The sequence below is a fragment of the Dasypus novemcinctus genome, chromosome 18 (assembly GCF_030445035.2).
Source record: "Dasypus novemcinctus isolate mDasNov1 chromosome 18, mDasNov1.1.hap2, whole genome shotgun sequence".
Taxonomy (NCBI): domain Eukaryota; kingdom Metazoa; phylum Chordata; class Mammalia; order Cingulata; family Dasypodidae; genus Dasypus; species Dasypus novemcinctus.
In genome coordinates this window covers 76,740,141-76,755,408 of record NC_080690.1, presented here as the reverse complement: position 1 = coordinate 76,755,408, position 15,268 = coordinate 76,740,141, and the positions used below count along the sequence as shown (strand labels likewise).

At 37.6% G+C, this 15,268-nt stretch overlaps 1 protein-coding gene across 1 annotated transcript; it reads right to left on the bottom strand.

Annotated features, from left to right (window-relative positions):
• Positions 1 to 575: 575 nt before the first annotated feature.
• Positions 576 to 1,574, bottom strand: LOC101423581 (vomeronasal type-1 receptor 2-like). The gene has a single exon (XM_004475377.2). The coding sequence runs from the start codon at positions 1,572 to 1,574 to the stop codon at positions 576 to 578; it is 999 nt and encodes a 332-aa protein (XP_004475434.1).
• Positions 1,575 to 15,268: the final 13,694 nt, after the last annotated feature.

Below are 15,268 nucleotides of genomic sequence, written 5' to 3'. Positions count from 1 at the left end.
TTTTATGAGATGTGAATAGGATCTTTTTCCTTTTCCTCATTAACAAGGAGACTTTGGTCATGTCATTTAACATAAATGTGTTCATTTATTCCCTTTTTTGGAACACTGGAGAAACAATTGAATTATTTTTAGGATTAAATAAAACAAATGAGCCTGGGCAGGACTTTTTTAGGAGGTACCGGGGATTGAACACAGGACCTCATACATGGGAATCAGGCACTCAAACTCTGAACAACATCCGCTCCCCAGGATTATTTAAATAATGCTTCCATTATTCTTTAAGCTGCCCTTTGTCTGTTATTTTATTTTATGAAGTGGAAATAAAGTTTTAAAAAATGTTACATACTCAAAAACAATTCCAGTGTTTCTACATTATTTCCAGATGAACTGTTTTATTATTGCATAGGGGCTGAATTTCTGCAACCAGTAACAAAATATAATCATAGTGAAAAGTTACATAATAATTACATACTATTTCAATTATTACTATTCCTATTATTTAATGTCTATCATTGGGGCTAAATCTCACTCTGTCTGGTTTGCCTCTCTGCAGTGAGAGTTCAACATAATTTTGCTTAAGATTCAGTTAGAGATGAGATCATCCATGATTGAACATGGTGCAAAACAGAAAATTTATATTTTCTGATGAAGCGAGGGAAATGTGCATTCCTTCCATAGCAGACACTGCAGAGCCTGGAGGCAACGGAGTCCTGGCTCATGAGAATAAAGGGGCTGATTGTTGGGAAACAGGCATTGATTAGTGCACAGGTGTTCGCCAGCCACATAATGGGATTCTCACAGAGAGCCATATAAACATAAATGATGTAGGAGAGGGCATAAAGAGCTACAAAGCTACTTACCATGGCCAGGATGCTTCGAGTGGCTCTGTTCTCATGGGAAGATCTTGGGGAGAGGTTGTTCCTATGAATATATTGTACTTGTTGCTTGTGTCTGTACAGGATGAAAACTATGGCACCACTGGCCAGGACCATAAGTCCCAAACACAAACCATCATGGAAAGATAATACTGTTACATTCAGTGAGCTTTCAACTGTGTTACCAATTGCTGGACAGTATTCCAAGACATTTTTCCATGTAGTGTTTTTGTTACTCCATTTGCTACTTACATATACAGGAAAAATCATGTTTATTACTATGTGCAGTATCCAGCAGAGGACAATGGAAGAGCCGGTATACTTTCGAGCTTTCCTTTTAAGCTCTGCCCACCTGGAGTTCCCAGGGCTGATGATGATGGCCTGGAAGACACTTAAGAGGCAGGTGGTACCGATCGACACACCCCTGCCCACTCTTTGTACATATGAAACAAGTTGGCATCCAATATAATCGAGGAGATGTTCCATCTGAAAAGCTGCCATTGTGCCTGGGATTCCTCTAGAGAGAATGGCTAAAATGTTGGCTACTGACAGGTGCCTGATAATCACATTTGTGGCGCTCAACCTGCATCCACTGAAGTAAAGGAAGATGTAACCAAACAAGAGTGAGAAATTTCCCAGGATTCCAATGACTATCTGGAATAGAAAGAGCATTCCTATTTTCAGACCCTCGTCAGCCATTCTGTCATATTCTAGGAATCGCTATTGAAATTCAGGAGCAGAGGAGTCTGGAATCTGCACAGAAACATGACTTGGAGGCTTATTTTCATGGAAAAAGAAATGTTTTAATTTCCACTTATTATTACTTTCTCCTGATAATTAATTTCTAATACATATTTTCTTTTGGTTAGGGATTCTCCAAGTTTTATGCATTTCTTTCATAGCACTTACAATATATTGGTCACTCTTATGTTTGCCACTCTGTGGGTTAGGATTCAGCCTACAGATCTATAGGATTAACTTATACTATGCTCCTTTTACAAACAAAGAGAATTTAGCCATGGAAAGGCTAAGGAACTCATCTAAATAGAGATGCAGTCAGAATTTGAAAATTGGTAGCCTGGCTGCTGTGATGCTGGTGTTTAATGTTGTGTTAATCACAAATACTATACTAACATATTGTGCTCTTCAAATAATCCAAATACAGGCAAACTTGCCATAGTTTAGTTATGTTATTTTATAAGCTTGGTTGTGATCATTTCCCATTTTGACTAAGTATTTATTCTACAGAGCATATAACTAAAGAATGAAGATTCCAAAGTCTTAACACAATATAGATGCCCTGAATAATTATTCAGCACCTGATGGGATTTTTTGATTGTGGTTAGATATTACGATGGCAACAGAAATAATCATTTTTTTGCCAAGAATTAAAGTACAATGTCATCCAACACAGAAATTACTGTACAAAATCGTGTTGTGCTCTCAATTATAAGACCTTAAAACATAAAGAAGTGATTAAGTACTTATAAACTAAATGTATGTTGTTTTAGAAAAACTGACAGAAACTCTAAAATATGTTAATTTAGGAAAAATATTCAAATGCAAGACAAAAATGTAAAATGGAATTTGGAAGCATGGAAATTTGTACATGGAATAAGATGAAATGGGCAAAAGATTAGTAATGAGTGTCAGAATAGCAATGGAATGATTTTAACTGGAGAAAATATTACAATTTGAGCTGTAAAAAGGTTCAAGTCCTTAATTTTTTTCTGCTGTCTGAAACCCTCAGTTATGAAATTAACCTTGCAGTAAATCCTCTTTCCCAAATTCAGGAGGGAAATAATCTCACCATGCTCAAAAGACCACTGATATTTCTAATACAGATATATGTATTGCCTTCATTAAGCACATCACAGCTAAATTACAGAAAATAATTATATTTCATCAATTGCCACTCAGTCACACTATTGCTGCCAGAACCAAGTAATTTAATTACCTCCATCATACTCATTATTACATGCAAAGAGCTTAAATAGAAATAAATGCACTACTAGAAATTTCTCTCCAATTTCGGCACACCATATTGAAGATGAGATCAATTATGAAGCAGCAGAATTGGAGCACCTTAAAATTCTGATTTTGATAACACTTGGATCAAACACTAAGGAACACTTTAAGAAAGGATTTCATTAAATTATATTAGGAGCAGTCAAGAGTTTGTATAGGGTCTCAGACCACCAGTCTCTCTCCAAAACCTCAGCTGATGCCTAAGGAATTACCATCTGTCCTGGGTGACTTTGACATTGGACACATTTCATATCCAGAAGAATCCTTTTACTAGACATCACTTAGTCAGCTCCCAATATGTCTCCTTCCCATACAGACTCAGTTTTTCAGACCAAAATAGAAAATATTCACCCGACCCCTCCTGCCACAATGGTGGCCTCAGAGTGATGGTCACAAGAGCCGAAGCATCTGTGAGAGAAACAGCCAGAACCTGAGACTTGGGTTTGTGAGCCTGTGACCTCACCTCCCCACAGAACCACTATTATCATTTCACCTGTGGCAAGAGTGACAGCTCATGTCGGGGGAGTTGAAAAAGTTCTGAAAAACTTTGCCCTACATTTTAATACCAGAAACTTAAGTGTCTAATGAGCATCTCAAAAGAGACCACTGGAATGTTTGGGGAGACTTCATTTTCCAATATCCCTGGAGAATGACAAGGTCTCACAGGCAGGGAGCAGTATATGACACTGGTAGAGAAGCAGGGGTGTCTGTATCACCAGATTCTCTGCTTCTTGGGAACTTCTACCCAAATTCTCATACTATTCTTCAGACCCTGAGTACTATTGTCATTTAATTAATGGGATGGGAAATGGAATCACATAAAGTACCTCAAAAGAGTTTTCAATGTGTAATTAATGACAAAGGAAGGACATATCAATATAGAGACTAGAAAACATTTGCCTCATTTGCTTAACTTGATTCAAATTAACCAGGAAACTGAGGTGATATGGAAAATTTCCAGGGAAATCTTTCTTTCCTATAAGAATGGTGACTTCAGAAGAAATAGAAGTATAAACAGAACAATAACAATAGAGAAGGAGAAGTTCATGTGTTCCCCACTAATAAAAGCAGCAGGTTCAGATTAATAAAAGAATAAGCCAATCCTTTAAAATCAGATAAGCACTTGCTTCAGTGCTTTGGAGTAGAAGTAAAATTTCCAACTGAATTTTACAAAGAAAATAGAATATTTTAAACAATGTTATTAATAAATAGAATACTAAAGAAAGATCTCACATGTGCCTAATGATGAAAGTATCTTAACTAAAATGTAGCAAGAAGACTGCAAAACTATAATAAAGTAATGGGTTGTGACCAAGTGCAGTTTATGCCTGAACTTGAGAGTGATTACATATTAGGAAACCCATTAGCATAATTCAATGCATTGATAAAGACAGGTGAAAATCAAGGAATCATGTTCATAGGTACAAAAACACCTATCTATTTGGCAGAATTAAACATTTGTTGATGTCAAGTTAAAACAGCCACACTAGTTCCAGCTCTCCATGGCCTTGCCCACACCCACCGTTGTCACCTTTCAGCAGCTGTAGGAAGATGGTGCCTGAGGGAGAGCAAAGGCTTTGAAGAATATGTGAAGGAAGTAGGAGTGGGAATGGCTCTGCGGAAAATGGGGGCAATGGCCAAGCCAGATTGAATCATGACTTCTGATGGCAAACCCCTCACCATAAAAACTGAGGGCACTGTGAAAGAAGAACAGTTTTCTTTTAACCTGGGAGGGAAGTTTGAGGAAACTACAGCTGACAGCAGAAAAACTCAGTCTGCACCTTTACAGACGGTGCATTGATTCAACACCAGGAATGAGATGAGGAAAAAAAAACAATAACAGGAAAAGTGGAAGAAATTAGGAGTGGAATGCATTATGAACAATTCACCAGTACTCAGTTCTGTGAAAAAGTAGAATAAAAATTCCATCATCACTTTTGGACAGGAATAAGCTGAGTATGAACAAGCTCAGTTCAATAAACTTATGTCCATACTGCTTTTTGTTTTACTCATTATGTTCCATTATCTTTTTCATAAATGTTTTACATCCACCTATTTCACAGTGTTGGTTTAATTAGGATCATTGCTTTCATTAGTAAATAAATGCATTTGTGGTATTAATTGATTAATTAATTAAAACAAAAAATTAAAATAAGGGATTGTTGGATCTTTACTTACATGAATCAAAGTCTTCATCTTGCTCACAGGTATGATGTCATTTTTATAAATTCATTTGTATAATTATAAAATTAAAAATCTACCTTAAACCCCTCTCAACCAGAAGTAGAGTGAGCATCACCATCCTAAAATACTATATATTTAGGAATGAACAAACATAAAGGAAAATGCGACTATGGACAAAAGTAGACATTATCATTATTGTAGTAATTGAACAACTTGTAACATAGATATAAAGACAGTGGTCACCAGCTGTTCTTAGGGGAGGGGGATGGAAAAATCGGTGTTACATGGGGCATTTGGGGGACATTGGAATTGTTCTGCATGCTACTGCAGTGATAGATACAGGCCTTTTACATTTTGCCAACACCTATAAAATTGTTCAATGCAAAATGTAAGCCATAGTATAAGCTATAGTCCATGGTAAGCAGCAATGCTTCAATATTTATTCTTCAATTGTAATAAATACACAACACTAAATAAAAATGTTATAAATAGGGGGAAATGTGAGGGGGGATGGGATATATGAGAATTCCCTAAATGTTCGATGTCACTTTTCTGTAATCTAAGACTTCTTTAAAAAACATTAAAACAGAAAATAAAGCAAAACAGAAACAAATCTACCTTAAAATAATTCAGCAAATTAACAGAATAGTATATTGATATACAAAAACAATAGCCAATATAGAAATGTATAAAAATCATTCAATAACCAATTACTGTAGAAGGGGAACAGCAATTTAAAAAGGATAAAGTGAAATAACATAAAATAAACTAGGAATAAATCTACCAAAATCTGTAAAGCCCATATGAGAAAAACCATGCAGCATTCCTAAAGTACGTGAAACTGGACATTAACAAATAGAAAATTATGGTCCATTTGAAATATCATGTGCCATTTTCCAATGGAAAATCATGTTTGGGTAGGAAAAAAACTCAATATTATAAAAAGGTGAATCCTCCTTATATTAATGTATAAATGTAATTTGACTCCAATATAGATAACATTACTTAGCTTTTGGAGCTAGGAATACTCTTGCAAAAATCTCAAAGAAAAATAAGAAAATAGGAATATTCAGAAAACTCTGAAAAATTAGCACAATGAGGGTAGCTAGCCCTTTGAGATATGTTGATTCATGAATAGGCTGATAGACCAGAAGACCTAAAAATTCAGAAATATATCAAAGTGCATAGGAAATTTTTAAAAGCCAAATAAAAAGGATAATGGGGATAATATGATTCCTATCCAACAATTTTTTAAGGAAGAGCAAGTAGTTTATTTTTATGCAATAAGGTATACATAAAAGTGAAATCATAATGCTCAACAGTGACTAGAGAGCTTTTTTAAAAAACAAATCAAGTTTTGATACATATTACAAAAGTATACAATCCATCCAAAGTGTACAATCAATGGTCCTATGCAACAATTTTTAAAAATAAGTTGATTCTTCACATCCCATAGCAAGGTGAAGGCAAAATTAAACAGAAATCTACATGACAAAAATATGAAATCACACATCCATGAGAAGAAAACATGGTTGAATCCTTCCATAAGCCAGGACAGAAAAAAATTGACCTGTTAAAACCACATTATATTAGTAGAAGTATGGAATAATATTATACATGATAACAAATACCATAAGAAGTTCAAAAGACAAAGGCCAAATGAGTAAAATTTTTGGCAAAATGTATAACAAAACATGTGTTTGTTCCAGCAACAAGGCAGTGCTCAAAATTCTTAGATGATGGAAACAGAAGCCAGGCCTACAAAGGGGCAATTTGAGCCAAAATATATTGTTTGCAGAGGACAGAATGTCACCAATAATTTACAAATGCCATGATTTTACAATGTTAATTTTAAAAACTATCCATGTCTTTTGTGGTTATTAGGTTATACAATCATTGTTCTGATTATAGATGAAGGAAAGAAGCAAGCATTTGTACATTCTTTCCAGACAGACTGTTTTAGTGTAACATGACAGTGATGAGAAAAATGTAATTTTTAATAGAATAAATAAAACTAGTAAATTGGGGTGAAATAAAATTAGGAAATCACATCTTTTTTTTTATTTATTTCTCTCCCTTCACTCGCCCCCCCACCCGTTGTCTACTCTCTGTGTTCATTCCGCTTGCATGCTTGTCAGCAGCCCTGGGAATCTGTGTCTCTTTTTGTTGTGTCATCTTGCTGCATCAGCTCTCCGTGTGTGCGGTGCCGCTCCTGAGCAGGCTTCACTTTCTTCATGCACAGCGGCTTTTCTTGCTGGAGCATACTCTTTGCACAGGGGCTCCCCTATGCAGGGCACACCCCTTTGTGACATGGCACTTCTTGCGTGCATCAACACTGTGCGTTGGTCAGCTCACCACATGGGCCGGAGGCCCTGGGTTTGAACCCTGGACCTCCCATGTGGTAGGCAGATACCCTATCAGTTGAGGCAAATCCCAGAAAATCACCATTTCTGAACACCCAATAAGACAGATAATTGGATAGAATGGACTACAGACCTTAAACCCATTGATGGACCTCACATAACCTCGATTGGGAAAGAAGATGCAATGTGCATCCTATGTAGTTTGGTTGTGCTGATATTTTCTTGTGACAGCACTTGTGACATTTCTTTAGAAGACTAGATGCTCAATATAATCAAGCTTGGTGCTATACATACCAACTCATGGAAAATAGGAAGGATAGAAGTCCATGTAAACTATAATATGAGAATAGAGAGTTAAAATCCAAATCTGGGCAACTCTACTGAAGAAAAAAATCATTTTTTAAATGTTTAAAGAAAAGAAACGATATGACATATAGTAAAGATATTGTCTAGAAGAGGAGCTGTTGAGGAATAAATTACTTAATAGCTACAACACTCAGATGCTATGTGGGGCCCTAATTTTGTAAAGTGTGCCAGAGGTATTAAGGTCATATTTTACAAACTTATTGCTTAGAGCAATATATTCTAATATATGCAGTGAACTGGATGCAATATCCTGGCTGTGCTTAAAGTATTCCAGCAAAAAATTAATAATAATCTCTGCTTGAATTCTAGGTGGAGTGAACCAAGCAGGGAAAAAAACAACATCACCCAATTGAGGAAAAATAATATGCACTAGATAATACTAAGGAATTACTGTTCATTTTGTTAAGTATAATAATGTATATTATACATTTATATGAAATAAGTTTTCATACAAAAGAAGTTAAAAAGTTATACACGCCTTAGGTGTGACTCATGGATTTCAACACAGGGATGCTATGGGTGATATTGACTACATTTGTCTCAGTCAAAAAAATCACTTGGCAGTGCATGGAGGCTTCCATAGGGGCTGAGAAAATAGAGGGATATAGAGTGAATGATTCAAATTGACATAAAAGAAAGAATGTTGGCAGTATCTTTCTGTCTTTCAACAAGTATTAATTAACTGCCCATGTTCCAGGCCCTATTTTAAAATGCAGGGAACACTGACCAATAAGGGAGATGAGATCAACTCACTCAAGACAATGTGGGGCAATGGTGAGCACATATAGGCTCAGCATCTCTGATTTTGAACTGACCTCTTCCATTTTCTTACCTTTGATCTCTTCCTGAATAAGCATTCTCATCTTCAATAAGGGAAGAGCAATAACCCTACATCTAGGCCTATTCCAGGATTAAATAAACACACACAGGCCCCATGCACTATGTCTGGACAAGGTAAACACTCTCTATGTCTTATCTCTTTTTACAGCCATAATGCAGTGATCAAGAATATGAACACTGCGACAGGCAGGTTGGGTTCAAGCCCAATCTGACTACATAGGGGCCATGTGGCTTGAAGCAATCTACTTCACTTCACTGTACCTCAGTGCCTCCATATGGAAGATTATGGCAGAGACATTTCTTTCCAAATGTTTTTGTAAGGCATAAAGAATTTACATGAGTGAATGATGGACTAGAGAGAACTTATTTTATTATAAAATTATTGTTATTCTAGCAATGGAAGAACTTTTATAAGTTATGTGGAGGCAGTGGCAACTGGAGTTTATGAGCAGAGGAAGAAGGAAAAATACTTGTAATATGGGGGCATTTTCAGGGCATTGGAATTGTCCTGAATGGCGTTGCAATGATGGATACAGGCCATTAAATACCTTGTCATAACTTACAAAATTGTGCAGCAAAGAGCATAAACTATAATATAAACTATAATCCATGCTTAGTGCTAATGCTCCAATATGTGTTCATCAATTCTAACAAATGCACCACACTAATGAAGGTTGTTGATAATGTGGGAAAGTGTGGGAGGGATAAGGATTGGGACATATGGAATCTCCTACAGTTTTTATGATTTTTGTAATATTTATGTAATCTAAGTATCTTTAAAGTAAAATTTTTAAAGTGTTTAAAAAACTCATAAAACTTTCATGCATGTGGTGAGCCATACAAATGTATTACCTATTTTTATTATTGTTTATTTTTAATATTTTTTCTTGTATTTGTGGCCAGGTGATACTAAATAAATTAACTGAGGGAACAAATCTACTTAGCAAATATAAGATTGTTATAAATGCTGTGTGTAAAATAAAACAATGCAGTGAATTGATATCTGATGGCATAACATTTAATTGAATGGTCATGGAAGGTGACCTATGACCTGAATACTGTAAGGAGTCAGCAAGAAGACCAAGAAGAGAAGTATTCCAGAAGGAAGACCTCATGCAAGCTCAAGAGGCATCTTCCCAGATGGATGGAAGAAAGGAATGCAGGTTAACAGGCCTGGAGTCTGGTGAGCCAGGGGAAAGTTGGAGATATCTGAGGCCAGTCATGTCGGCCATTGTAACCTGAGATGAGGACTGTGCAAGTCACTTTCTGGGTGATGCAAAGAACTGAAGGAAGCATTCACTCTGTTTTCTCTATGGAGAGGATATTTTATGGAAGGAAAGAGAAGGCAGACCTGGAAGAGATAAATGCTGCTTCTACTGGTAGAAAAGGAGAGAAGACCAACTCAGTAGAGTTTTTAGAGGTGAACCATCTACCTGCTGGAACATATGAAAGAAGGGATGAGGAAAGCAGATTGTAAATGAGCAGATATTTGAGGAAAGTAGGAATTGTGGGCAAGGCTGCCACAACAGACTTGAGCAACTGATTCAATAGGGGTGGTGTTTAATGAACCATTGAAAACTGGTGAAGGAACAATAAGCCTCTCTAACAGACATGATAGTTTTGGGATGTCTCCTAGACATCCCTGTGGAGATGTCATGTAGCCATTTGGAGATATCAGTTTTAGTCCCAGAGAGGTACCAGGTTGTAGACAGAGAGCAGGCAGTCACTGAAAAGATGGTGTCTAAAGCTGCTAAGCAGAAACACATGAGTGGGGCAGAGTTGTTGGGTCCAGAACAAATTTCAGGGTCTAGCAGAGGAAGAAAAAACAAAACATGAGAATAAGAAATGATTGCCAGTGACAGAGGAGGAAACCAAGAGTGGGTCATTTCACAGACACTAAAATGACCCTAAAGAATATGTAGAAAGAGGGTGTGGTCAACTGTGCTAAAAGCTGGTGATGGCCACAGGAACTGACTATGAGAAAGTGGTCATCAGATGTGGGACAATGCCATTGTTCCCCACAAAGAGAGTAGACTCCTAGAACACCAGGGCTGAGTGAGGTGTATAACAGTGGGAGGCAAGGGTGCAGATGGAAAATAATCAAATCCTTTGAGAACTGTGGCTGGAAAGGTGAGAAGAGATATGGATCATTAGATAGAGGATAACATGAGATTAAAAATGAATCCACAGTTTATGTCCAGGCTCTCTGGGACCTATTGTCCCAGCTATAAAATGGGAACAATAACAGCTGCTCCAGTTGATTATTGTGTGGAGGCTGAATGATTGAGCCATAAATGATGTCCTGACCTGGGGGTTAAAACAAGTTCAGTATTTACCAGGAGCATTAACTAGGAGAACTTGTAATGGAAAACAGAGCAGATGTTGAGTTTAGGGAGTGATTTGAATTTATAGTCTATGTGGTGAAGAGTTCAACACTTTAAGTAAAAGTTTTAATATTGATGTGGGCTATTGGTGGGAAGCTGTTCATCTCTTCATAAATAACCTAAGCTCTATGTGTCCTGACCTGTGGATATAGGACAGTAAGAGGCTACAACCCTGCCCTTTGTGGGAAACAAAGGCATGATGTTTCCATGGAAGCAAGTTACTTCCTTGACCACTGAGTCATGCTGTCTCCATAGCTGTACATGCAGGTCAAAAATCTAGCAAGGTGATGTGTACGCTCAGGTGGAACGAGGACTAGGTAGAATGGGACAACCTGGGCAACAAGATTTATGGGTATGTTTTCTCAACAATATAATAGAACATTGAAATTTTGAACTTTGAATTATAATCATAGCATTTGATCCATTGTGTTACACAGGTTGAGGTAATGGGAATAGTTAGCTAGAATAGTTGCTGGTTCTCACGATTGCTTGGGGTATATAAAGAAGCCCCTGAGATTAATAAACTTGTCTGATGCGCTTGAGGCTTCAATGCTTTCAGACCCCCTGATCCCAACCTCTCTTTGTCTTTCATTCCCAATACCCTTCGGGTCTGTGACTCCAACATCTGGCACCCAACATGGGGCCTGAAGCAGTGACTGCAGCAGAGATTCTTCCATGGCAGTATTGGGAACATGAAAACTGAAAACCTTCCTGAAAGGTTGAGCTGTCCATTGAAAGGTGACTTGAGTCTGACAATACAGTGGTAAGAATCTTAATTAATTTTGCTTGCTGCTAGCATCAGGGTATGGGAAATCAATCAGGACATCTGGAAGAATAATCACAGGTACTAAAAACTCTTTTAAATACTGTTGGAGTCTCAGTGAAAACTGCTGATTTACTTGAACTTTTTGCTCTAGTACAAAAACACTGTTATTGGTTTCAGCCACAAGGAAAAAATCTTTTAAATCTTAAATAGTGGAAACAGGTAATGAAGGTGCTACATAGAGCATGCCAGAAAGGAGAAACTATACCACTGTTGGTGTGGGCTTTAGGGCAAAAGATTGCAGCAGCCTTAGATCCACTGCAGTCTGAAGCAGAGGAGGAAGAAATTACCATCTTTTCCAGGGAGCCCCATGAAATGGGCCATCAGAGTGAGGACAGGGAAGAAATAGAGGACAAGGATGAGGATGAGGATGAGCCCCCTGATGAGAAAAAAACTAACCCCTTTCTGCCTAAGCAGATGTCTAAATTGAATATTTCTAAAGCCAGCATTTACCCTAATTTGTGTAATGTAGCCCCTACGGTCCCACTGGTTACAATGCCTACAGCCCCCAGGAATATTTACTGATGCCATTGACACCAGGCCCTACACTAACACTGTATTTGTACCTAATCCAGTTCCAACTACTCCCTTAATGCATTGTTTGCTGCAAGGACCTTGGCAGGGGGATACTGAAGCAATGCAATTACTAACAGCTTTCCAGGTAAATATTCAACAAGTTCCCCCAGATGCAAACAACCCTCAAGGCAGATATAATTTTCATCATGAACCCCTGCCATTTAAAATTCTGAAAGAACTTAAACAAGCCTGTGCACAATTTGGAACTAATAGTCCTTACACTTTTGGCTTAGTGCAAGGGCTGGCTCAAGCTGACCAACTTATCCCCTAGGATTGGGACATGCTAGATAGAACTGTTTTAAGCTCAGCTGAGTTTTTACAATTTAGAACCTGGTGGACAGATGAAGCTAATATGATTGCACACTGTAATGCAGTACAGAATCCTCCCATTCTTATTTCTGCTGAACAATTATTGGGTATTGGTGATTGGTCTGGAATTCAAAGACAGCTCCAATACAATGATCAGGCCATAACACAAGTGCACAATTCATGTTTGGCAGCTTGGAAATGGATTTGTGTACCTGGAAAACCTACTCAATGTTTTGCCAAAGTGATCCAGGGAGTTAATGAACCATATGTGGAATTTGTAGCCCAATTAACTGACATTTTGATGAAAACAATTGAGATACCAGAAGCAAGAGAGTTAATTTTGTTAATGCTTGCTTTTTATCAGGCTAACAGTGAATGTAAAAAGGTGGTCTTGGCTGTAGCCTTTAAAGGTAGCTTGAAGGAGAGAAAGAAAGGAAATTGTTTTAAATGTGGGAAGCCTAGTCACTATCAGAAAGAATGTAGATCTTTCTAACCCTAGAACATTGTCAATAGAGGTTGAAAAAGAATTGGCACTGATAGAGGATCGAATCTCTCAAGGGCAATTTACACAAATAGAACCTGACAAAGCTATTGATTTGATGATTTTCTCAACCCCTCAATCTCCTACAGCTTTCTTTTGGCAAGAAGGTATATTGGAATGGTTTTTTTTTACCTAATAATAAACAAAAGAGATTGCAAATGTATCTCCAAAAAATTATTTCCATTCTAGCAAAAGGCTGTGTTAGATTGTTACAATTAAAGGGGTCTGATCCAGACAGGATTATTTGTGATCTTTCTCATGAAGAAATTCAACACTTATATATAACTAATCCTCAATGGCAAATTGCTATTAGTAATTTTCAAGGCATTATTGATAATCATTATCCTACTGCCAAATTGTTAATGTTCTTACAAAGAACCACTTGTATTTTACCAAAAATTGTGAAAACTGTTCCTATTGAAAATGTATGTACAGTATTTACTGATGGTAGTAGTAATGGAAAAGCAGCATACATTACCTCTCATAAAGAACAGGTTTGGCAGACTCCTTATTCGTCTGCTCAATGCACAGAGCTTTCAGCCATCACTAAGGTTTTACAAACATTTCAGGAGCCTTTGAATATTGTCTCTGATTCTGAATATGTGTGTTTAACTGTAGCTCATATTGAAACAGCTCATATTTTTTATTACTGATGAATTGTCTCAACTTTTTGCCAACCTTCAAACCCTCATATGGCAAAGAAGTCAGCCCATATATATTACTCATATCTGGTCTCATTCTCCCCTTCCTGGTCCTCTAGCTACCCAAAATGCCCAAGATGATCTGTTAGTAGGATGTTTGCAGGATGCAACTAAATATCATGCATTGACTCATATTAATACTAAGGGACTTAGACATAAATTTCCTCAACTGACAAAACATCAAGCTCAAGAGATTCACACCTGTCCCACATGTAGACCCTTGGCCACAATGCCTTTTCAGGCTGGAACTAATCCCAGAGGCCTGGCTCCTAATCAACCGTGGCAAATGGATGTTACTCACATACCATTGTTTGGTAAATTACAATATGTTCATGTCTGTATTGGCACTTACTCTCATTTTTTGTGGGCTACTGCATAAAGTGGTGAATGTTTTCATCATGTTCATTCCCATTTGTGGTCTGCTTTTGCTGTGATGGGATGCCCCTTGAAAATTAAAACCGATAACAGTGCTTCTTACACCAGTAAGTCTTTTGCTTCCTTTTGTTCTACATATGCTATTGAGCATGTTACTAGTATTCCTTACAATCCTACAGGTCAAGCCATAGTTGAACACAGCCATCATACCCTAAAAACTATGCTTTTAAAACAAAAAGGGGGAAACGGACTTTGGCCCAGTGGTTAGGGCGTCCGTCTACCATATGGGAGGTCCGCGGTTCAAACCCCGGGCCTCCTTGACCCATGTGGAGCTGGCCATGCGCAGTGCTGATGCGCGCAAGGAGTGCCGTGCCACGCAAGGGTGTCCCCCGCGTGAGGGAGCCCCACGCGCAAGGAGTGCGCCCGTGAGGAAAGCCGCCCAGCGTGAAAAGAAAGAGCAGCCTGCCCAGGAATGGCGCCGCCCACACTTCCCGTGCCGCTGACGACAACAGAAGCGGACAAAGAAACAAGACGCAGCAAAGAGACACCAAGAACAGACAACGGGGGAGGGGGGGAATTAAATAAATAAATAAAATCTTTAAAAAAAAAAAAAAAAAAAAAAAAAAAAAAAAAATAAAACAAAAAGGGGGAAATGATGGTATTATAACACCAAAAGATCAATTGGCAAAAGCTTTATTTACTTTAAATTTTCTTAATGTTTATAATTCACTGACACCTGAAGAATGTCACTTTGGAAAATGTCAAACATCTACAGTGGACACTGGAAATGAGGATCAACCAATATTCTGGAAAGATATTTTAAACAATGAATGGAAAAAAGGCAGGACTAAAGTATGGGGGCAAGGCTATGCTCTTGTCATTTCAGAAAATGGAGAGCAAATT

Coding starts and splice junctions, on each gene's coding strand:
- LOC101423581 (XM_004475377.2), bottom strand. CDS start 1,574: ATGGCTGACGAGGGTCTGAAAATAGGAATGCTCTTTCTATTCCAGATA.